The sequence below is a fragment of the Macaca nemestrina genome, chromosome 11, assembly GCF_043159975.1.
Source record: "Macaca nemestrina isolate mMacNem1 chromosome 11, mMacNem.hap1, whole genome shotgun sequence".
NCBI lineage: Eukaryota > Metazoa > Chordata > Mammalia > Primates > Cercopithecidae > Macaca > Macaca nemestrina.
The window spans coordinates 68,079,234-68,105,375 of record NC_092135.1 but is presented as its reverse complement, the minus strand read 5'-3'; the positions used below and the strand labels follow the sequence as shown (position 1 = coordinate 68,105,375).

Below are 26,142 nucleotides of genomic sequence, written 5' to 3'. Positions count from 1 at the left end.
TCATATTAACAGAATATAAAAGAAAAACCATTTGATCATCTTGATCGATGCAGAAAAAGCATTTGAAAAAAATTCAACATGTATTCAAAATTTAAAAACAAACGACAAAAAAACTCTCAATAGAGTAGAAATTGAAAGGAACATCATCTGATACGGGAATCTAGGAAAAACCTAAAGTTAACACCACACTTAATGGTGAAAATCTAAATGCTTTCACCTTAAGATCAGAAACAAGCCAAGGATGTCTGCTCTCATCATTTATATTGAATACTGTGGTGAAGCCTGAATAATAAGTCAAGAAAAAGAAAATTTAAAAATCCAGATTAGAGGGGAAGAAGTAAAATAGGCTTAATTTGAAGATTACATGATTATCTATTTAAAAATCTGATGGAATTTTTAAAAGCATTACTAGAACTAGTGAGTTTATCAAAATTACAGGATACAAACAAGGTCAATATTTTAAATTCAACTGTATTTCTACATACTAGAAAGGAAAATTTTCAACAGTGCTAAAACAATCGTATAGCAATATGCAAAAAGGAAAAAAGAATCTTTATCCTTACACCACATATAAAAATTAACTTTAATCATTAAACAGATGTAAGAGCTAAAACTCCATTAAACTTGTAGTAGACAGACATACAAGATTGTTCACTACAGTATTATTTTCAACAGAAAACCAGATACAACCTAGAGGCCCATCATCATGGAGAGATTATCTAATAAATCATAATAGTTACATAAAATTAAATACAATCTGGCCACATGTAACCACTAAAAAGAAAAAAGGTAAATTTTGTGCCAACTAATACGGAAAGAATGCCAAATATGCAATTAAGATTTGTTTTAAAAGTGTTGAGTAGTGTATAGGGAGGACAACTTTTGTGTAAATAAAAAGAATATTTGCATTTCTAGTCATTTTATGTGTATATGTGTGTGTATGTATCTATGTATGTGTATATCCTTATATATATTTTTTTTTCCAGAAAGCTACACAGAAAACTCTTAAACTTTGGGGAGAGGTACTAAAAATCAGAGAGCTTGGAAAAGAGAGAAATTAATATGCTTTTAAAAATTATTATACATTTTTAGTCATGGTTTTTGCTAGTGCATATGTTATTCTATTTTTAAAAATAAATCTTTTTTAAAAAACATGTAAGAGATCTCTACAGAGGAGACTATTATTGACCCAGATGCGTGCTGAAGTCATGGGAGAGCAGAAACCATATGAAACGGAAGCTCATCCTGAGAAGAAAAATAAAACGGAGAAGCAGGAAACTGAAAGAACCATGCTTGAGAGAGTGAGACAGAGAGGATTAGTGAGTGGGTTCACTATGAATTCTACACTTTGGCCCTCTGAAGCCTGCTAAGCTTTGCTGTCTGTCCTTGTATCCCATGAAATTTCCTACTGCATTCTTCTAAGCAGCCCCTCTTTTCAAGAGCTGATTTGGGTTTCTCGTGAGCTAGTTTTAGTTCCTTAACAACCCCAAATGGGCCTAGTCTGATCCCTTGTTGAATACCCTGAATTAGTCCCTAAGGGAGGTACAGCCTTACCTTGTTGAAAGTAAAGCCCTCTGCAGCATACACCCTGTGAATGTCTGCAGTTAGTCAAGCCTAGCGAGCATGACTTAAATAGAAACTTGCCCAGCAACATTTTATACTCATTAGAAAATTCATGATGAAGATCTCCATTGCTCAGTATGCTATTCAGAGTATTTTTTTCTAGATGTTATAGTATGGTATATATGAATAACAAATCATAGAAGAATGCTTTCAAATCTCGAGAATAGATTTTAGAAAGAAGAAATCAGAAACCTGAACTGGGAAATGTCAGAGGAAGTCTGTACAAATATTAAATATAACACCCAGAGATACACAGAATAAGGAAACACATACCATACAAGCGTGAGCAAATTAGAGAATAATTCCAAACCAACACATAAGCAAGTGCATAAAAGTTGTTGTTAGTCCGTTTTCTGCTGCTATGACAGAATATTACAGACTGCATCCTTTATAAACAATAGAAGTTTATTTGGCTCATGGTTCTGGAGGCTGGGATGTCCAAGATCAAGGGGCCACATCTGGTGAGGGCCTTCTTGCTGCATCATAACATGGTGGAAGGTCTCACATAGTGAGACAGAGCAAGAGAGTGAGAGCTCAAGAGAGAGAAAAAGGAGACTGAACTTACCCTTTTACTAGGAGCCGTCTCCCACAGTAACTGCATTAATCCATTCATAAGGGCAGAGCCCTCATGACCTAGTCACCTCTTAAAGGTCTCATTTCTTCCCACAATGGCAATTAAATTTCAACATGATCTTTGGAGGGGACATTCAAACCATAGCAATGGTAAAGACGTAAGAGTAGGAACTGGCTTCTTCACGAATCACTGCTAGATAGGGCCCGTTCAAGTATAACTCAAATGTCTTCTTTTCTAGGAGGCTTTTCCTAATTTTCCCGCTAGAACTGACCTTTCCTTTATGGTTCCACTGATTATGTACTCTTTTCTTTTCTTTTTTTAAATTTAATTTTATTTTAATTAAGTTCCAGGACCCATGTGCAGGAGGTGCAGGTTTGTTACATAGGTAAACATGTGCTATGGTGGGTTGGCTGCACCTAGTAAGCCCCGCATGCATTAGCTATTTATCCTGATGCTCCAGGGGGAGACTCAGGACTGGCATTTGACAGAGCTTGGTAGAGGAATCCAGTGATCACTAGGTTGATCTCTAAATTCCCTTCTCTAACGTTCTATGGATTTTAAACCTTTAACATATGAAACTATTGAGAGGAAGAAAAGAATCGTGGCATAATGGAATTTATCTACTATTGTTTACATTGTTATGTCACCAGATTCACAAACCTGTCATGATATTGCAGTCACTAAGAAACAATACATACCTACAGCTCTTACAAATGATTAACTAAATATCAGATTTTTCATTGCCCCACCAAAGCATGAGGAAATTTATCTTAGCTTTAGCTGCCTTAAACCTCTCTTGAGTGAAAAACATTAAAAATATCTGCAAATTACTGATGACTAATGCCCTTCAATTTGGCCTCAAGCTGAGAAATTCTGTGCAGAAATAAAGTGGTTTATAATCCCACAGGTCCATTCTATTATAAACTGCAGGTGGCAAATCAAGTGACTATGAACTATGCCGTGTGTGTGTGTGTGTGCGTGCACGCGAATGTGTGTAAAAAGCAATACTCAAGAGGGTATTTCTTCTACTCCTTCAATAGAAATTTAACCACCCACACAAAAGGCAGATGCTAACTGAGAGGACCCAGGAATCTGGGTGATGTCAGACAGTGGCCCAAAGCCAGAGTGGCTGTCATCCCCCTCGACTGCCCACCAGCCAGGGCAGCTGCATCTGCCCTTTGCAGAAAAGCAATCTAAAGCAAGCACAGAAGGAAGCTGGAAGGAAAATAACTGCAACTCACATCGATGACCTATTTTCTGAATCCGGCTTATGAGAGATTGGATTCTCATTCCTCCAAAAACCAGAACACTTCAAGCCAAGAAAATGGTGTCTTTGATGACTAGAATGTATGACACATCATTACCAAAGGACTTTCTTTTGACCTAGGTTCCAAGAGGTGTTAGCCTCAGATGACTATTTTGGGAGGAGCTGATAAATCCACTAAATCCTTGGGGACTTTGCTTCACTATTAGGCAAGATTAAGATGATGCTAATTGGTAGTGAGCCTGATCTAGTGTCTCCTACCAGGACACGGAGCAGAATCAAAACCATTCTCACAGATCCGTTTGCATGTCATTTAACAGTTCCAATGTGATATTCCCCCAACCTTTTAAAGTTCCTTCATTCCAGATTAAATTCCTTCATTCCAAATGCTGCACAATCAAAACTAATCATCTTTTTGTGAGCAAAGGGCACAAAGCATGTAGTCAAGGTCACTTTTCTAAACTGCAGATAAACCCAGGGGAAACACCATCAGTTTCTGATCTGAATTACCAAGAAATAAAACAGCGACTATTCAACAGCATTCAGTAGCGTGCCCTGGGCTATATGCAGAACAGTAGGTTAAGATGAAAGAGGGGGGCCGGGCATGGTGGCTCATGCCTGTAATCCCAGTAGTTTGGGAGGCCAAGGCATGTGGATCACCTGAGGTACATGGATCACCTGAGGTCAGGAGTTCGAGACCAGCCTGGCCAACATGGGGAAACTCCATCTCTACTAAAAATACAAAAATTAGCAGGATATGGCTAATTTTTAAATTAATTACAGGTGGCGTGCACCTGTAATCCCAGCTACTGCGAGCTGCTGAGGCAGGAGAATTGTTTGAACCTGGGAGACAGGTTGCAGTGAGTAGAGATCGTGCCACTGCACTCCAGGCTGGGCAACAGAGTAAGACTCCATCTCAAAAAAAAAAAAAAAATAGAGGAGAGAAGGGAAGTGAGAAACGGGAAGGTAGGGTCCCCAGAAAGCTTCTTTTCTGGCCAGCTAACATGACACATAGGCCCATGTGAAATAGCTGAAGACTGCAAAGCAGCAGGCAGCAAGAGCTAAATAACACTGGATAAGCTATATCCATCAGTTCTGAGGAGGAGTCAGTTCAACCCAGGACCAAGACTTGAGTGGGAATGCTTCCTGGAGCAGATAAATCTAGGTACAGTTTTGAATGAAGAAGTGAAAAGGATTAGTGTAGATGAGGCAGGAGAGAAATCCAGAGCCAAGAAACAGCACACAGAGAATGCAAATATGAAGAAGGTGATTTAAAGGACAGCGATCTTACTCCCACTAGTCAATAATGGCCTTTGTGTTTCCATTTACTGTCATAAGAATCTTCAGAATGGGGATAATGTGTTCTATCTTCCTGTATTTCCTACAGTATTTGCACATAATAATTGCTACTCCTACAGTTGGACTGAACTTATCCCATTTACTTGCAGAATAAATTAATGAATAAATGAACAGGTTATTAAAAAGATCAGCCTGGTTCCAGTAGAAGAATTATACAAATAATCAACGGATGAAGTTAAATTTGTATACAAGAGTCAGTCGAGGGCAGAGTTTTCAGGCAGCCTGAGGGTTGGAATTTTACCTCAAAAGTGACAGGGTGCCACACCAGGCTTTTAAACAGTGGAGTCACACAGGAAATTTTCTTTGAGAAAGATTGCCTTGGCAGATTTTTGCAGGAAAAGGCAAATCAGAAGGCCAGCGGGATTCCATTGCAACAAGGAGTTAAAGGCTGTACAGTCTGGAAGGTGACCGACAGCCTGCCCAGGCCCAAGCGAAAAAAAATACCAGATGCCCCAGCAGTGGAGGACTGGCTAGACTGTCTTTACCAGGGATTTGCCCCAGGCCTTTTCAGTCTCTGTGTCCCAGTAATTTATCCTAATTTCCTTCCCCACAGCCCCGCCTCTCCACCTCAACCCTGACAGTACTTACTAGCTCAAAATGGACCATCTGAAGGAAGGGACAGACTCTTACGAATGAACCGAGGGCCTGGTCTGCTCCAGATAAGTGTTTCCTCTAAGAAAGGAATTATAATGCATTCCTAGTGTGAGTGCAGCAGCAATAGCCTGACAGCCATTTGCATAATTTCTCTTCGGTAACAGACTTCAAAAATAACAATAGGCAGACTAGATTAGAATCCATTAATTTTAAATTTGCCTGAGCTGCTATCTTTAATGAAGCTAAACTACCATAAAGATTTTAAATCTATTAACTCTGTGGTGTATTATTTGTTCTCTCCAATGAGACATTTTGGGGAATAGACATTTAATTTGTGTTACTATAGAATCACCACCTTATTCTGGGATGTCCACTTGGTTTGAATGTACTGATAAGGTTGGAAGGCAGCTTATTTAGAAAGTTCATCCAAGAGTAGCAGAAAAATGCTAATTAATGTCAAGAATAAAATACACACACACATCAAGTCAGGAATGACTCAAGAATGCAGAAATGACCAGCCTGGGTACCATAGCAAAACTCTGTCTCTACAAAACATAAATAAATTACCCGAGCATGATGGCACATGCCTGCAGTCCCAGCTCCTTGGCAGGCTGAGGTGGGAGGATCATTTGAGCCCTGGAGTTCGTGTCTGCAGTAAGCCATGATCACACCACTGCACTCTTGCCTGGGGGACAAAGTGAGACCCCACCTCAAAAATAAAAATTTAAGAAGAACCCAGAAGCAAAAGAATCTCATAGACTACTTTTCCAAGTGCTGAAACCACTACACAGCAACAGGAGGACAGGAACCATGCCTATCAGTTCCACCGTTATATCTCCCATGCCTAACATGGGGCCTGGCATGTGGCTACATAATGTTGAAAGAAATGACCTACCGGATAAATGAATGAATGGGATTTCTTTACATAACAAAGGCAATTAATATACCTAAGAAATAAATGCATAAGATTTATTTTTCCAGAGAACTAAAAGCGCAATAATTTCATGATCATGTTCATTCATAAGCATATGTGCCCACATGTGTGCACAGGCAAACACACACACCCTTCAAGTGAGAACACCTTCAGAAGGAACTGCATTGAAAAGAAAGGACTTTAAGTCTTAAATTCTTTGTCATAGCAGAAACATTTCAAGCTAGCAAAGCATTTAATAACACTGTAAAATGAATTACCACAAGTAAACTTCTTAGTTTTCTTCCTCTGTTTATGGAGTGCCAGGCACCACACTTGATGGCTGACAAATTGCAAAGAAGGAAAAAAAAAAAAATACCTAACTTTTGAGTGTCTTCCCCTGGATAATTTTTCCAAAGAACATCCTATTAAGTTATACTCTAAACAGGCCAGATGCGATGGCTCATGCCTGTAATCCCAGCACTTTGAGAGGCCACGGTGAGTGGATCACCTGAGGTCAGGAGTTCAAGACCAGCCTGACCAACATGGTGAAACCCTGTCTCTACTAAAAATACAAACAATTAGCTGGGTGTGGTGGTGGGTGCCTGTAAGCCTAGCTACTCAGGAGGCTGAGGCAGGAGAATCACTTGAACCCAGGAGGTGGAGGTTACAATGAGCTGAGATCCGACCACTGCACTCCAGCCTGGGTGACAGAGCGAGACTCCGTCTCAAAAAAAAAAAAAAAAAAAAGTTTTACTCTAAACAGATGAATTTTTGGCAGAACCAAATAATCCATTTTCTGCTCCATTTTAATATCCACAATTTTCATTTCATGGGTTTTATCCCTCAATTCCAAATGACATTCTAAGTTAGATAAGAACTTAACCAAAGTCATCGGCTAATACTTAAAAATAAATAAATAAATCCTAATGGTAAAAGGAGAATCTCTGGGTGTTAAGTCTGCCCTGAAAAACAGGGCAAACAATGCATCCAGTTTCAGATTTTAAAAATGTGTGGATCTGGAGTTTGCTGCTCTATCACACACACACACTGGGCACACACACATCACCTGTGTGTGATCTGCTTTATCACACACACACACACGCATGGTACACACAGAGATCCCTGGGGGTTGTTCCTACACTTCTATACATCTCTCTCCATAAAGCTCAATCTTCCTTCCTTCATCCTGAATACAGTGAAACTACTATGATCTTCCATACTACTTCCCTAATCGTATTTTAGAAAATGTCATGCAGAAATCTTTTTGGTATTAGTATTTTTAAATCAATCCTTCCAACATACCCTGTAATCAAAGCACAGTGTAATTCATTCTGTCAACATCTAGTGGCTTTGGGAGGCCAAGATGGGAGGATTGCTTGAACCCAGGAGTTCAAGACCAGCCTAGGTAATATAGTGAGACCCCATCTCTACAAAAGTAAAAGATAAAAAAAAGTTATCCAGGCATGGTGGTGTGCAACTGTAGTCCTAGCGACTCGGGAGGCTGAGGTAGGAGGATAGCTTGAGTCCAGGAGTTCGAGGATGCAGTGAGCTATGATCTTGCCACTGCACTCCAGCCTGGACAACAGAGTGAGATACTGTTTCTACAAAAAACAAACAAAACAAAACAAAAACATTCCATGGTGCCTATGGTGTGGCAGGTCCTGGTGACATAAAGTAGCCTCCTTATCCGTATGGGGCTCAGAGTATGAGTGTTACAGAAGGGAAGTGCAAGGTGCTATAGGAGCCCATGACAAAGGAAATCAGGCCTCTGAGGTGGTTCACCAACTAGGTTGCACATTGGAACCACCTGAAGAGATTTACAAATATGGATTCCTGGTCCCACCTCTCCCTGGAGATTCTGGAGTATGGCTCTGAGCACCAGCAGTTGTTAAGCTTCCCAATGAAGCAAAAAAGTTTGTGAATCATTGCTCTAGTGGGGTGGTTCTTGAACTTTCATATTCATCAGAATCTTCTGGAGGCCTTGGTAACACACAGCTGCTGAACTCCACATCCAGAGTTTCTGACCCTGCTGGTGGAGAAGAGCCCCCAGAATATGCATCTCTAACAAGTTCCCAGGTGATGCTGGACCACCCTTTGAGAAACACTGCTCCAGAAGGTCAACTGAGGAAGTGAACTGAAGGGATAGGGGACGGGGGAGTGTTTTCGGCAGAGGGAAGCACTGTGTGAATGCCCAGAGTGGAGATAGCACTGGGTCGAGCAAATATTCCTGGAACCGAAAGATCTGAGGCATGGCCAGAGGTTAGGGGGTAGGGATAGAGTCACGCAGGGTGAGGCCAGTGACAGGTGGACACAAACCCTGGCCCTGCCATCTGTGATTCTGACTGAGAAAAAATGACTCTAAGGGAGGAGACCACCCTTCATATCGTCTTATGCCCAATTTCTGCCTCCAAAGAAAGAAGAAGTAAAAACTAAAAGGCAGAAATGAAATCCACAGGCAGACAGCCCAGTGCCGCACCCTGGGCTTGGTAGTTAAAGATTGGCCCCTGACCTAATTGGTTCTGTTATCTCTAGATTACAGACATTGTATAGAAATGCACTGTGAAACTCCCTATCTTGTTTTGTTCCGATCTAATTACTGGTACATGCAACCCCCAGTCATGTACCCTCTGCTTGCTCAATGAATCGCGACCCTCTCACATGCATGACCTTAGAGTTGTGAGCCCTTCAAAGGGACAGGAATTGCTCACTCAAGGACCTTGGCTCTTGAGACAGAAGTCTTGCCTATGCTCCCAGCTGAATAAACCCCTTCCTTCTTTAACTCGGTGTCTGAGGAGTTTTGTCTACTGCCTGTCCTGCTACAACTCCACAAAGCAAAAGAGCCTGCTCCTCTTCACAAGGATTGGCCACAGCAGTATTGTCCAATCAGTAGGTTTCTTAACTCTCAGATTATGAAAAATCCAGGCTGACTTATTATTAAAAAGTAATAACAGTCTATGCAGGGTTAACATTTTATAGCTTTCATGACACTTTTGCAAGTGTTATCTCATCCAATTCTTAAAGAAATCCTGGAATGCAAGAAGGCCTGGCACTCCTACCTTTGTTTTGCCAGGTCTAGAACCCCATTATCAGTCTTCTGGTCTGGTCATCTTCTACTATAGCTCATTACCCTCCCACGTTTACTTCAACCCACAAATGGAAAAGTCCAGTCCTCTAGAAAATTCTCATCAAAGTGCTGAGAAAAATACAGAAGAAACCAGCTCTCTACATAGGTGGTAACATACACACCTGCCCGTAGCATTTATACATGTGTCACTGGGGACTATTCCAGAAGGCCCTGGCTATGTTTAGACAACTATTTGATTCCCCAGAAATTCAATCTTAAGGCCAAGCATGATGGCTCATGCCTATAATCCCAGTACCTTGGGAGGCCAGGAGAGAAGGATTGCCTAATGTCAGGAGTTCAAGACTAGCCTGAGCAACATAGTGAGACCTACCCCCACCAATCTCTACAAATTTAAAAACTAGCTCATGCGGTGGTATGTGCTTGTAGTCCCAGATACTCAGGAGGCTAAAGCAGGAAAATCCCTTGAACCCAGAAGGCTGTAGTGAGCTATGATCTCACCACTGCACTCCAGCCTGGATGACAGAGTGAGACCCTGTCTCAAAAAAAAAAAAAAAAAAAAAGAAAAGAAAATTCAGTGAGAATGTAAAGATTTGGAAGAGAACTCAGGTATTTGTTATCACATTCTTAGACACTAGTCCTGAAATGTGGGTAGCTGCCATGAGGGGGAAGTAATGTCTGGGTTTGGTTCTACCATAAGCCAACAGGCTAGGCAAACTATGGATAACTTAGAGACCATACAAGTATAACAAACAATTCAGGAATTTTTTTGTCAAAATTAACACTCTTCAGAAAATATTGGCTACTATTTTAATTTTTACATTCTTTTTAAATTCAAGAAAGTGTTGTGTCTTTTTCTCTGATTATAAAGTAGTACATGTTTGTAGGTGAGATGTTGGAAAATACAGACAGGATACAAATCAAATAAAATCACCCCTAATCCTACCCCAAAACTAATCACTTTCAACATTTTGTTGAAATGTCTTTCCTTCAGACTTTAAAAAAAAAAAAATTCATGTGGGTAGGTGCAAGAGTGTCTATGGGTGGGTGTGCTTTTTTTTAACCAGCATTGACTACCTATTGTTTGATATTTGGTATTTTTAAAAACATTACATTAGTAGGTTTTAACATCATTTAACTATAATCATGATTCTTAAAAGGGGATATATCCACTCTCAGGATATCAGCATCAGCAAAGAGGCATTTAAAAAATTATACCTTCCTTCCAAAGGTACAATTTTCCTCCACCCACCCTCACATTAAGATTTCTTGGTAGGCTAGGGCTTGTACAGACATATGAGAACTGCTAGTCTGCAAGTGGTATTACTGACCATTCCTCTTTCCCTTACATGGGCACACCAAATTAGTTAACTGATGCCCCATAAACATTTTGTTGTTTCCAATTTTTCCTTATTTATGAGCTACTACAATCAACATCTTAACATTCATATATACGTACCTAATGGTTTTAAGTTAAAGTCCTGGATATAGACTTGCTAGACAAAAGGATTTGAATATTTTTAAGGCTTATGAATAACTTTTGGTGAAAGATGTAGCATAGACTAGAGAATGATCAAAATATATAAAAACTTTTGACTATATTAAGAACATTTCTTACAATGAATGAACTGTTTTCAATCACTGGTTCTCCTACGTAAAAGACAACCTTGGCCTTTCTCTTTCTTACTTAGGTGTCAAACATCCAGGTTCCAGGCACATGCAGTCCCCAAGGAAACTCTCCCATCAACCTGCATTGCAGCTTCAGAGAAGCTATGCTATGCTGGCTCAGGAAACCAATTAATTAGCCTTCTTAATTTTCCTAAGTACCTCTGGCACTCTCTAACTGCCTATCCAGGCCTTCAAGGGGAAGCCTCCAGCTTCCTTTTCTTTCTGAGTCAGGATAGAAAGGCTAAGCATGACGATACGCACGTCTGCACACCCAGGCCCACACCTGTTATTTTTCAACTGGGAAAGGTTTCCTTGGCAACCATCTGCACCACTGCCCCAACAACCAACAACTCCTGCTCAGTAAGCCCTGATATTAGCAGGAATAAGACTTTATCAGGATCCCTATTTTACTAATCCCCCCCACCCCGGACTATTTCTCCATGCAGGCAGGGATGGTGGCTGTCTATTTACCAGTCACTGCTGATCTCCTAGTGCTTGACAATAGTTTTCAAAACATGTTTGCTAGATGAATATATAAGATTTAGCAACCTCCCTTTTATATGCAAGATGTGTGAAATCCATAAACACTTTGGATATTTAAAAACAATCTTGACAAAACAAAACAGTTTGCAAACAGCCATATGGTGATTTCCTCACAAGGGTTGTTAAGAATGAAAATATCTTAGTTCCTGTGATTTCATTAGAGGAATCAACAATGCACCATTAGAAGCAATTTGTAAGAACTGAATGTAGAGTAGATGTGCTATTTCCACAAGCAGATTACAAAGTGGTGACTGAGTTGCTGAGTACAGTCAGAGAGGCTGTGCCTGCCCAAATTGACCTAGCCAAGGAGAGATGCAGAAGCTGTCATCTAGCCCATTCTCTGTTCACCAACACATGTGCCCTAGTGTGGGGCTTCATCTGCCCAGAGAAAGGGGCAATTTTTTCTAATGATCACAAAGGCACATTTGCTCACCAAGTTTTACAGCATTCTGCAATTCACACAACAGCACTAGACAAGTCCTTTGTTTTGTTTATTCATATTCCTCAACCAAGTGCAGCAAAGTTTTTAAATATGCCAAGACGCTCCATCAGCAAGCGTTAAATAGATTGAGTGAGTATATTGTTAGTTCATAATTATATTAAGACTACTATGAGGGGGGAAAAATCCCAGGATGATTTGGGAACAGATAACATTTTAGCAATGGAAGAGAATTCGAGAACATATCCTCATTTAACAAGAAAAAGAGGCTCAAAGAGCTCATCTAGATTACTGGACTCTTAAAATAGCACTCTTAGGCCAACTCAGATATACATTTAGTTTTGCATTGAATCTAGGCCCTTCACCGCCCCTCACACACCCTGCAGGACCTACTTTTAGGTCCCTGGACAAGCAAGCCTAATGAAAAATGAGCAGCTTTGCAATTTGATTGGGACGGAATTCTGACTGGGTCGTGTTATACTGCATGGAATCATTTTCCATATCTTTCAGCATCAAGATTTTTTTTCCTAAGTTTCAAAATTAACCTGATAAAAAAGAAATAAATCAACCTTTTATAAGATCTAATAGCTGTCAGAGTGTTCTTTCTCTGGTAGGAGTTCTAATTCTTTTTTTGAAAAAAAGATTAATCATCAAAGCAACTGATAGTATAAGATTGAAATTTATCATTTATATTATAAAATTTATATTACTTGCCACTTCTATCAACTCTAAAGGGGTAATTGTCTGTATTGAATTATTTATAATCTCTTGTAATCAGATACCTGGTAAACTTTTAAACATTTATGTATTCACCTAATTCAAAGATGGCAAGTGAACTAATACTGAAAATGGAAAATCTGTCTGTCAGAACTTAGGGCCCTGTAGAACTTATGATATGTCTATTTACCTATCTACTAATGTATACCCCTACACATTTACCTTATTACTACATAATTATACCTGATTATTATTAAATGAATGATGAATAAATGTAATAAATATTATAATTAAGATGGCATGTCAGATAATGTCCACAATAGTGGAGAAAGTAACAAATTTCCACATTATTTGGGTGTCTATGAATTTTAAGGCATTGTTATTGTTATATTTAATTATTACCATTTCTCTACAAAAGCCTTGGCAATGTTGGATTTCTCCTACAGTACTAAGACTCACAATACAAGCGCATTTTAATTTGGTATTGACCATAAGGATTCCTAATTAAATTTGCTTCTTTACAATGCCAAAAGAAGATACTTTTTGTATTAGTTAACTGCTATTCCTCTGTACTTGTTTCCTATTGCTGCTGTAAGTTAACACAAATTTCATAGCTTAAAACAACACAAATTTATTACCTTACACTTCTGAATTAGACATCTGAAACAGGTCTTACTGTATTAAAATCAAGGTGTCAGCAGGGCCGCATTCCTTCTGGAAGATTTAGTGGAGAACCTGTCTGTTTGACTTTTCCACTTTGTAGAGGCTGCCTACATTCCTTGGCTTCTGGCCCCTTCTCCACCTTCAAAGCCAGCAGTATCACATCTTCAAACTTCTCCCTGACTCTGAACCCTGACTCTGCTGCTTCCTTCTCATGCTTATAAGACCCCTTGTGATTACCTAGAGCCTACCCAGATAATCCAGGGTAACTTCCCCATCTCAAGATCCTTAATTTAATCACATCTGTAAAGTCTTTTTTGCCATCTCAAGATCCTTAATCACATCTGTAAAGTCTTTTTTGCCATGCAAGGTAACACAGATTCCAGGAATTAGGACATAGACATCTTTCAAGGCTGTTATTCTCCCAACCATACCTTCTGAAACTGGCGTTTAGCATTGTGTAGTATCCTGAAGAGGTAGCATAGTAGGGGTGGATGGAACACATTTGGGGAGTGAGGGAGACAGTATTTGAATCCTGGCTTTGGCCACTTTCTAGCTATGTGACCTTAGCCAATAGACTCAAACCCCCTGAGCCTGTTTTGTCACCTCTAAAGCAGGGCCACAGTGCCCACTTCATTTTGTTGTTGTAATGGTCAAAGGGGAGAACAAACATAAAACTACAGTAGGTGTGGAATAAATGTGAGTCAGTTTCCTTCACTTGCCCATTAAGTGGGTACAGTAGCATTAATGCCAGCTACATACTGATTTTCACTATATTGACATGAGGTTAAACACTACTGAATTCAGTGAAAAGAGGATTTCTCTGCCCCAGAATGTTAAAGGCAGACAGGAGACTGGTGGCCTTTCTTTGTCAGCCAACACCATTAAACATTAGCAGGGCTGCTTCAGTAGCTTCAACAGCAACCTGATTCAAGACAACAGAAAGGATTTCTCTTTATCTCTGATTCTCAGTTACCTCTCAGGTGAGATATTCAGAGCCAGGAGCTACCAAATCATGTCTGAAGTCTAAAGAAAATGACACGTTATGGTGGAATGCATATTAAAGGACAGTGCCAAGTTTCTAACTCCAAATAACTGTTAAATTTTTTAAAACTTTGAAGTTATGGATGCATAATATATGTTGACAAAATTGAAGAAAAAAATACAGATAATTATTCAAATGTCCTCATTGGGATGTCATGGAAATAGCATGAGATTTGGAGTTACATTATGATAGCAGGAGACCCATACCGGTCCCTGCTGTGTGACCTCAGGTGGTCACCTTTCTGGGCCTCAGCTGTAAACTTACAGAGTTACTACAGGGATTAAATAAGATTATAAATGTGAAAGAACTATATCAGTATAGGATAATATTATTTCTTCCTCATTCAACAAACATTTATTTTATCTTTACTCTGCGGTAGATGTTGAAATTAAAAGAGAATAAAGAACAAGTAAGACATCGTTTCTTACCCTTAAGGAACTCCCAAGCTAATAGGGAAAGGGACAGAAACATACTATATTCATAAAATATCTCTTTTTTAGTTAAAGCATAATTTACTCAGAGTGAAATGTTCAGGTCTTACATATACCATTTAATCTAATTTTGCCAAATGCATATGAAGAGGGAAAATATTCTCACCACTCCAGAAAAGTCCCCCGTTCCCACTCCCTGGCAATTCCCACTTCCCTCAGAAGACACCACTGATCAGAGTTCTATCACCACAGGTGAATTTTACCAGTTTTGAAATTCCATAAATGGAATTATGTGGCATGCAGGGGGTTTTTGTTATTGTTTTACTCGAGACAGGGTCTCATTCGTGTCGCCCAGGCTGGAGTACAGTGGCGCAGTCACGGCTCACTGAAGCCTGGACTTCATTAAGCATATTTTGATATGGATCCATGTTGTTATATTTAGAGTAGTTATTTTGTGGTGGTTGTTTGTTTTGCTAAGTGGTATTCCTTTTATGGATCTGTCACAGCTTGTCTGTTCTCGTGGTCATGGACATCTGAGTTGTTTCCACTTTGGGACTATTATGAACAGAGCTACTATGAACAGTCTTGCACAGTTTTTTTGTGTGTGTGTGTGTGTGGGCAAATGTTTTCTTTCTCTTGCATACAATACCTAGGAATAGAATTGATGGGTCATAAGATCTCCTTTCATTTTAAATTTAAACTTTATGCTCTTTTCTATAAGTTTGAAATTTTATAATTTAATGCAATTTCAGAATGTTTATTTTTAAAAACTATTTTGTATTGTGAAAGTAAATTCTATTTGAGATGGAAATAACCCCAAGACCATTTTTTTCTTTTACATTGCAAGTAAAATTCCCTTTTCAAGGTTAAAAATAGGTGGCAGAGTTGGGAGAAAAATCTATAAAACAAAGCCATTTGGAGAAAGTTGTAGTGGTTCCTGGAAAACACACATTGTCCACCTGACTACCATATCCAGCAGCTAAGGAACGCTCCTGTTCAAAAGAACTTTCTCAGGCTTCTTCATTAGCAGTAACGTCTCCACACTGCAAGATCTCTTTTTGATATTAATCTTGTCCGTGTTGCTCCCTTTATAACTCCATTGCCTAGTACTATAGTATCTGGCACACAAGAGGCACTCAGCAAAATTTTGATGAACAAATGAAGGAATGAACAGTGGGTGATGCAAAACAAGGAGCAGGAACTAAACAGTACCTGAGCTGTTTTACCCTCTTGGTTTTGCCATTAAGTAGCAATTACGGTTAAAGTCTCAAATCACATTCTCCGACATTCTGAATGGGGATAGAGGTATAAACATCACCATGGTGTCTCTTTTCCAGTCATACCTGCCTACTGCAACATCCCAGGCCACCCTTAGATTCCAATTATTCTCCTTAGGAGCACGCAGAGCGCTAGTTGAGGATCACCGTGGCAATGAGCCCTTGTGTTTGAGAGGAGTATGCTGTGTCCCTCAAATTCAGAAGCCCTGCTCCAAACTCATCATCTTGTGGATTGTAAAGGGAGAGTATAAGGAACACCAATGTCTTTATGCACAATAATGGTTCCCCACCATTTCCAGAGAAAGACTCATTTTTCAAAGCCGAAAAATTTATGCTTTTTTTTCACCCCACCTCCCACCATAACAGAGGCTTACTTTCACTGTCTGGTATTGAAAAACGTATAGCACAAGCTACCGTGAATTTAGTAGCACTTTAAAATGAACTTCTGTTTCATTTTCTTTTTTTTTTTTTTTTTTTTTTTTGAGACGGAGTCTCGCTCTGTCGCCCAGGCTGGAGGGCAGTGGCGCGATCTCGGCTCACTGCAAGCTCCGCCTCCCGGGTTCACGCCATTCTCCTGCCTCAGCCTCCCGAGTAGCTGGGACTACAGGCGCCCACAACCGCGCCCGGCTAATTTTTTTTTTTGTATTTTTAGTAGAGACGGGGTTTCACCGTGGTCTCGATCTCCTGACCTTGTGATCCGCCCGCCTCGGCCTCCCAAAGCGCTGGGATTACAGGCGTGAGCCACCGCGCCCGGCCCTTCTGTTTCATTCTCTACAGACACTAGAACATGGGCTATGTCTGTTTTATTTCCTTCTCTTTGTGGAGGGATTCACAGATGTGTTTCTCGTTTGACATACTGCCACGGCTTGGGCACTGAGTTCCATGGCTGGGAAGTGCAGGAATCAATTTCTCCACTGTAAGAGAAAAGTGAAGAGGCCGGGCGCGGTGGCTCAAGCCTGTAATCCCAGCACTTTGGGAGGCCGAGACGGGCGGATCACGAGGTCAGGAGTTCGAGACCATCCTGGCTAACACGGTGAAACCCCGTCTCTACTAAAAAAAAAATACAAAAAACTAGCCGGGCGAGGTGGCGGGCGCCTGTAGTCCCGGCTACTCGGGAGGCTGAGGCAGGAGAATGGCGTAAAAACCCGGGAGGTAGAGCTTGCAGTGAGCTGAGATCCGGCCACTGCACTCCAGCCTGGGCGACACAGCGAGACTCCGTCTCAAAAAAAAAAAAAAAAAAAAAAGAGAAAAGTGAAGAGCTGGACACAGGAAACTCTGAACCTGAGTTCCCTATGAATCACAAAGACCATTGTGAATGGAGAAATGGAGCTCTCTGATTGGCCAGGTCTAAGTCAAATCCTCCTCCTATGAGATAAGGGCAGGGGCTGCCCTGCTCAAGCCACATGGAATGGGCTCCTTATATGAAATAGCACTTCTACTCCCAGTCAAAAGGAAAGGAGATGATTTTATACAAGTAGTTCACTAAGACTTGTATCATGGCCCGGTATGGTGGCTCACATCTGTCATCCCAGCACTTTGGGAGGCCAAGGCAGGTGGATCACTTGAGGTCAGGAGTTCAAGACCAGCCTGGCCAATATGGTGAAACCCCATCTCTACTAAAAATACAAAAAGTTAGCCAGGTGTGGTGGCATGCACCTGTAATCCCAGCTATTGGGGGGCGCTGAGGCAGGAGGATCACTTGAGCCCAGGAAGCAGAGGTTGCAGTGAGCCAAAGTTCACACCATTGTGCTCCAGCCTGGGCAACAGAGCAAGACTCTGTCTCAAAAAAAAAAAAAGGACTTGTAGCACGTTTGCAGAGAGAGTAAAACAATAAAACAGCATTCAGACGCACAGAACAAGTTCTGAGGAGTTTGGTTTTCCATACCTGATCCCCAAAGCCAAGAAAGCCCTGCTGCCACTTGCCAAGGCATATATGAACTCTGAAGATAGCCTGATGCTGTGTATTCCAGGCACAAAGCAAAACTAAGCAAGGATGATTTTGTTAAAACTGTAAAATTTTGAATATTTTACCGATTTCTTTAACTAGAGGAGAAATCCATCACTTAGGAGGAATTAAATGTAAAAACAAAACGGGTTCAGTTAGTGCATTTAGATACAATGTACAGACCAGTGCTACGCTGGAGAGGCAAAGGGAAGGGGGAAAAGAAGCCAACGGAACATTTTGTAGAAATTTTTGTATTCTCACCACTGCAGGAACGAGGAGAGTTAGGAACACAAAGTGTGATCAAGTAGAACAAAGTCTCCACGAAAGGTTAAGCTAACTAGGTGAACTCCTCTCTATTTTCCTGGCAATAAGGCAGCACTTTATGATGATATTTTAATGAGGAAAAAATAAAGAAAAAATGAAAATGATGTTTAGTATACAGACAACATCTAGCTTTAGCAATTAAAAAGTACATATATATATATACACACACACACATATATAATATATATTATTTTTTCTTCTTTTTTAAAAAAATACCTTTGCAGAGCAGGGCTAACTCCTAGGCAGTGTGCCTAGAATCAGCCAAAAAGTAAATATATTTTATAACTCTTTTAAAATGTCACATCTTCCCCTTATGACCTTATTTTGGTTCCATAGCTCAAAACTTTTGTCACTCCTGCTTAGGCCTCCTCTCAAGGAGGAACTGATGAGCCCAGTGTTTCTCAACCCTGACCGCACACTAATCACCACAGAAGCTTTCACAATCACAAGGCCTGGCTTCACCCTCAGCAATTCTTATTTAATTGGGCCAGAGTGGGGTCCAGGCACCTGTCCCCAGTGGCTGTTTTTATTGATAGCAACAATAGTATTCTGATTATACAGAAATAATTTTAGACAAGTAGTTCATTAAGACTTACAGCATGTTTCCTATTATTTACCATGCAGTTAGCAGGCCAGATGCTTACAGCCGGGAGCTACCACTATACATGAATAGATAAGAGAAAAACATTCAGCATCAAGCATTTTATGCTATTAGCACAACCTGAAAGACAGCACATAATTGGTGGCACATTAAAAACTCTGTACAATGAAGTCTGCTGCTGCCATCCAGATGCCAGGGTGGGGAATAAGGGTGATCCAGTGCAACTGATGTGCTTTTGTAAACAGAGGAGAATTCAGGGTCCACTGGACCTCTTCCAGGTTAAATCTATCATAGGGCAGTAGGAGAGCAATGGGTTGGAAGTCAGGAGACTTGGGTTCCAGTTCTGACTACCAGGCGAGTCATCTCAGGGAAGTCACTTGAATTACTATTAGTTTCTAAGCCCCTTCAGGGAGAAGGATGATAACTGGGTTGACTTTTGTTTTAACTGGATTAATTTTGAAGGACAAATAAAAAGCTCAAAATTAGCACAGAACATGAAGAACATTCCAGACAGAGGGAATTCTAGGTGGCAAAAGAAAGAAGTTTAAAATGGCATGGCATGCTTGGGGAACCTTAAGTATTTTAGAATAACTGGAGAATAAATATTAAGGAAAAGCAGAGGCAGGCGTGTGGGACAGAGACCTGACTGTGAGGTCATCTGTGCCGTGCTGGGAAGCTTCAGCTGTATTCAGCAGAGGCAACTGGAGAGTCATCAAAGAGTTTCATCATAAAGAGCTCAATCAGGCCAGGCCTGGTGGCTCATGCCTGTAATCCCAGCACTTTGGGAGGCTGAGGCTGACAGATCACTTGAGGTCAGGAGTTCGAGATCAGACTGGCCAACATGGCAAAACCCCACCTCTACTAAAAATACAAAAATTAGCCAGGTGTGGTGGCATGCACCTGTAATCCCAGCTACTTGGGAGGCCGAGGCATGAGAATCACTTGAACCTAGGAGGCAGAGGTTGCAGTGAGCCAAGATCATGCCACTGCACTCCAGCCTGGGCTACTGAGCTAGACTTCATCTCAAAAAAAAAAAAAAAAAAAAAAAAAAAAGCTCAATCAGACACCACATACGAAGTTTAGAAAGATCACTCTGGCGTCACAGGGAAAAGGGGAGTGGTGGGCTGGAAGTGAAGGAAAGGGGATAATGCCAACATGGACGGCAGCAAAAATTCTAATTAGGAGGCTATTGCAGACACTTCACCACTCTGTGGCTCAATGTCCTCATTATAAAATGACAAGGGTAAGTCAGGAACTGTGTATAAGTGACAAAAACATGTCTGAAACTAGTTTTTTTTTTTTTTTTTTTTTTTTTTTTTCCCAAAGGTGGTTTCTTGGCTCATATTTCAGACATGTCCAGGGCTATACTGACGTCAGGCATCACTCACAGGATTTCGTCAGAGCTCTCTCTCTCACTCTCTCCATCTAACAGGCTCTCTCCATCTGAGAAACAAGGTGGCCACAGCAACCCAAAGTTGCTAATCTATAAAGTTAGTCCCCGCCAGTGGAAGAACAGCACAAAAACAAGTGTCCCACGGAAAATGCTAACTGAGCTGGCTTTGGTCATGTGTCTAGCCCTGAACCAATCACTGTGAATTGGGAAATGGAGCTCTCTGATTGGCCAGGCCCGAGTCACTGCCTACTCCTGGGAGATGTGGGCAGGCAGGGGTCAGGCCACATGGACCCCCCATGGGAAATGGGACTCCTGCTCCTTCCTCTCCCAGAGGAAAGGAGAAAGGATGTTGAGTGGGCAAAAACATCGGTCCACTAGAGGAGATGGAGGGAAAGGTCTTTAGGATCCACATGCTGTAAGTCATGTTTTCACCATAAGCTCACTCAAATTTCTCCATCAGGCAAGGCTCCAAGAGCCCCAAGCCCCAGTCCAGGAGGGGAGTTTACACATTTCTCACTATGGCTTAACTTATTGGCTAAAGTTCATTATTTTGAGCTAAGACTGTACACACGCACGCACGCGCACACACACACACACAGGTACACATACATACTGATCGATAATGAACAGAAGCAAATGACTTCTTTAGTTCTTGCATAATTCAGCTTTACACTAAAAAGAAAGTGAAGAAGTGGGGAAGAAAGGGAAAGAGGATAGATTCCAGTGAAGCAAGGGCCCTTTTTCTAAAGAAAAAGCACCAGGGCTCAGAAACTCTGTTAAATTGCTTTTATTGTGAAACTGGAAAAGGTTCCAAAGAGAGCAACCCGGATGATTAAAGTCATAGAGAATACGTTCTTAGGAAAGCTCAAGAATCTCAGATTTTTCACTACAAAGAAAAGATTAAGATTGAATAAATGGCATGCACCAGTAAGGTACTTGGCTTCTATCTACAATATTAGAGAGTGTGCTAGACATAAAGAATAGCTGTACTTCTTTCCTCTTCTTTTTCGTCCTCTCCTCCCACTCTGCCTTTTGACTGAAAAGATGTGGGGGTATCTCAAATGACAAAAACCCACTCATGAAGGGATATTGAAAGTTAAAATAGTTACTAGAGTAAGGTGAGAAAAAGGAAGAGAGAAGCCCATAGATTCTCAGGATAGGTATTAGATTGCTGATTCTTTACAACATGAAGGAGAACTAAATGATGCTGAGGTTTCTTGTGCTTCAGTCTAATCTTAAAATTAAATTAGGTGATAATGTATATTCTTCTCACTTGACTTTTAGCCATATTTCAAAAACTACCCTCCCCAAACCTTAAAATATACAAATGTAAAAAAAAAATTGTCAAACAATATTCTATGTACACATCACTTAACACTTCAAGAAAACAATAAAGTGGTGTCACTCTAACATCTTTGGTTTCAAAGTACCACGTAGGATAAATGCATTTCTAACTAAAGATTTCCGAACTTTTGAACCAAAACAAAAATTTTCAAAATGAAACTAAGAAACCAACTAACACTTAATTTTGTTATCTTTAGCCTCATGTCAGCTATTTTTGTTTTAAAGTGGTTTATGATTCAACTGGCATATGTTTAGGGAACATATCTCATGTGCAAAATACTATCCTAGACATTGTGGAGAAAACAAAGAGGCAAAAGGAAAAGTCTCTACTGGCATGAAGCTTATAATTAATTTGTGTAGACAAAGAGTAAGTATTGTTACAAGTTAAATAAAAATGTATAAGAATGCAATATGGGCCAGGCACTGTGGCTCACACCTGTAATCCCAACACTTTGGGAGGCCGAGGTGGGTGGATCACCTGAGGTCAGGAGTTGGAGACTAGCCCGACCAACATGGTGAAACCCCATCTCTGCTAAAAATACAGAATTAGCCAAGCAGGCTGACGCATGCCTGTAGTCCCAGCTACTTGGGAGGGTGAGGCAGGAGAATTCACTTGAACCCAGGAGGTGGAGGTTACAGTGAGCCAAGATCCTACCATTGCACTCCAGCCTGGGCAACAAGAGCGAAACTCCATCTCAAAGAAAAAAAATGCAGTATAGCAAATATCATGTGGCAGGTCGCAATTAAGTACAAAATAACTGCAAGAAACTCCCAGTCTCAAGCAGGCAGGGGTCATCACTGTGGGCTGGGGAGACTGCCTGGAGGAGGAAGTCCTGAAGGGGGCCTGCAAGCTGACTAAGAGTCAGGAGAGGGCTGCGCAGCTGAGAAGCAGAATGCGAGGCTCAAATCTGGAAAGCACACATGAGAACCAGCAGAGGGGCTCTCCAGGAGGCAGTGGGATCAGCCTGGGTGTATGTTTTGGCACAACCCTAGCCTTCAATTCTTCGGGATTTAGAAGTTTCTTAAGAGAATCTCGAATAAAATCGTCATGTTAGGACCAGGGGTCTGGTTGCAATTGGTTTATTTGTATATACTGCTTACTGTGTTCCAGATGTAGTTCCAAGTGCTTTTTAAAGATCAACTCAATTCATCCTCGTGACACCCCTTTGAGGTGGGTATTAGGAAGCTAATGCACAGAGTGGTTACAGTAACTTGGCTATGGCCACACCATGAATAAGGGATGGAACCAGTATTTGCAGCCAGCAGTCTGGCTCCCAGGTCTGTCCTGCTCAGCGCTATGTTATGCCCTACAGAGAAGCCCAGGGCAGAATGTGCCTCCTGGAAGCAGGTCGGGAGTCCCCACCCAGGGGCTGAGAACTGAGTCAGAGTGTCGGTGGATGGAGAGGAGAGGGACACTGGAGGAATAAGGAATAGACAATATAATGACTGGTTGGATATGAGTGAGGGAGGACAGCAAGGGAGAGGGGATAGGGAGTGGAGATAGGGGTGATAAGAAAGGAAAATTCAAAGGGACTTGGAATTTTTAATTTGTATGCTTCCCCTGGTGAGGAGCAGGTCTACTCAGGGATGATGAGTCCAATTTTGACCCAAAAATATGAGCTCCTTGAAGTCAGACAAATCTCAGTTTGAATCTGGTTGTGTGGCTTTGGGAAAGTTTCACATTTTCTCTGTGCCTCTTCTCTCTTCATCTCTAATGGGAACAATTCCAATAGCTGAGGTGATGTAAATCAAGAGTCTGGCACAGTGTCTGACAAGGAGAAAGCCTTCCATTCAATGTCCTTAAGCCACTGGAGGTGTGGAACCCAGAGCCTGCACATGAGTTCACGGCTAGAGAATTTGGATTTGGAGATGGAGAGAAGGCAGAGCTTGAAATAATCAAGAAACAGCAACGTGACTGCCACTGTGCTGGGTTCTTCGCATTCTTTATTTTATATGATTATCACAACAACCCAACAAGGCCATTTACAGATGAGAAAACTGGCTTAGGAAGGATGAGTAAGAGGCAGCTTTTCCAGCCTGGGTCTGCCTAACTCTGAAGTCCTCAATCCTCACAGCTCATTGCCTCCTCAGCTGGTGTTATGAGAGGTGAGATCACCAAGAGATCACCAGAGACTATCGGAGTTGGGGAAGACAGATGGAGACTGAATGGGAAAAGAGACCAAGAGGGATTATAGGAGTATCTTTCCCTCCCCAGCTTCTCATAGTCATGGATGCCGTCTGCAAACTATGAGTATAAGCTGGCAAACAGTGGTTTTTTTTTTTTTAAAACACCCAAATGTCAAAAGAGGAGTTTGGCAACAGTGGCTGTGTGCATACCACCTATACCACATGGGGAATCTCCAATCAACTCCAGATGAGGAGCTGTCTCACCTCCACCACCCAGGAAAAGCCCAGACCTGTGCCCCAGATAGCCACCTGGGATCTGCTTTCTCTCTCCCCTGCCAATCCTGTTTCCAAGGTGGACTGGATCCCTGTTGGTCCTCTCTTTAAAGGACTTCACTCAACATAGCCTGGTTCTGCAACTAAAGTCTGCATCCCACCCTCCCAGAGATGTGCTCCCAGCCTGCCCCCTTAAATACAAACACAGGCCTAGAATCGGAGAATTTGCCAGTCCCTCTTGGTCTGGGTGTTCTGACCTGCTGGTCATTGAGCTTTTCCTGAGAAGGAGCCACCACTTCTTGCCCCAGGGTTTCCTTGCCCCCTGCAGCCCAGTAAGCCTCCACACTTATATTCCCTGCCTATCTTGCAGGCTATTTTAATCCCTTCTGGAAAATATTTCTGACGGAGTGGTTAGTGGAGATCCCAGCCAAGGAAGGCAGAGTTTCAAAGAAAGAGTGGTCGATAGTATTAAAGTCTGCAAGACAACTGAGGACTGTGAAAAGGCCATTTGAGTTAAGCTGGTAAAGGCTAAAGGTCTCATACCAGTTAGAATGGCAATCATTAAACAGTCAGGAAACAACCGGTGCTGGAGAGGATGTGGAGAAATAGGAACACTTTTACACTGTTGGTGGGACTGTAAACTAGTTCAACCATTGTGGAAAATAGTGTGGCGATTCCTCAAGGATCTAGAACTAGAAATATCATTCGACCCAGCCATCCCATTACTGGGGATATACCCAGAGTATTATAAATCATGCTGCTATAAAGACACATGCACACACATGTTTATTGCAGCACTATTCACAATAGCAAAGACTTGTGAATGTCCAATCAACCCAAATGTCCATCAGTGACAGACTGGATTAAGAAAATGTGGCACATACACACCATGGAATACTATGCAGCCATAAAAAAGGATGAGCTCGTGTCCTTTGTAGGGACATGGATGCAGCTGGAAACCATCATTCTCAGCAAACTATCGCAAGAACAGAAAATCAAATACTGCATGTTCTCACTCATAGGTGGGAATTGAACAATGAGACCACTTGGACTCGGGAAGGGGAGCATCATACACCGGGGCCTATTGTGGGGAGGGGGCAGGGGGGAGGGATAGTATTAGGAGATATACCTAATGTAAATGACGAGTTGATGGGTACAGCACACCAACATGGCACACGTATACATATGTAACAAACCTGAACGTTGTGCACATGTACCCAGAACTTAAAGTATTAAAAAAAAAAAGGCTAATGGTGGCTTTCAAATATGTAAAGGAGGCAGAAGCCACATTGTAAGGGTGATGAGCAGAGGATCTGTAAACCTCTTTCCCCTTCAAAACTTGTCCAAGACAAGAAAGGAAAAATAATATTATGGAGAATGGGCCCCAAGTGAAAGTTTTTCTTAAGTTATTAAAAATCCAGGGGTTATTTTCCAGCAGAGGATAAAGAAACAGAATATAGAACCAAAGTCTAAGGTGTAACAAAATTTCCCCCTTGTTGTTGAAATATTTATATCTATTTGTCATCAAGGATTAACTTTATTTTCCAAAAGTTTTAATGAGCAAGTAAAGTATATATGAATATAGGTACCTTTTCACTTGGCTTATGAAAATGATCTCATAAAAGTTAACATATGCAAATCATTTAAAAATTATAAGCCTTGTATGACTCTCTGACCTCCTTTGATTAAATTCGACTGGCATAAAAACAAGTAATTGAAGTATTAAGAATCAATTAACAGTGAGCTGGCTGATTGTCATTACACCTTTAATTAGCAGTATTGGTTTCAGTATCACAGTGCTATGGTTAGCAGCTATAAATGAATGGATTGAGCAGCCACCAGCTGACATTTTGAGAACCTTGATACATCATCACTTTTTCCTGCTACTAATTAAGATTTATATCTTCCACTGTATTAATACTGCAAAGGCCTTTGTGATGGAGGCA

General features: G+C 41.1%; 1 protein-coding gene across 3 annotated transcripts in view; it reads right to left on the bottom strand.

The window, feature by feature from the left end:
• LOC105483262 (myosin IIIB) overlaps positions 1 to 26,142 on the bottom strand; it is a 520,975-nt gene that overhangs the window by 484,008 nt on the left and 10,825 nt on the right. For 2 of the 3 annotated variants that reach the window (XM_024793234.2, XM_071072911.1), the window contains exon 1: positions 1,555 to 1,618. The exons of the other annotated variant lie outside the window; for it this stretch is intronic. In XM_024793234.2, the coding sequence (XP_024649002.2) occupies positions 1,555 to 1,583 (29 nt within the window). In that variant the 5' untranslated portion in view covers positions 1,584 to 1,618. Of the gene's footprint in view, positions 1 to 1,554; positions 1,619 to 26,142 lie in introns of those variants that run through there. 3 annotated transcript variants of the gene reach the window in all.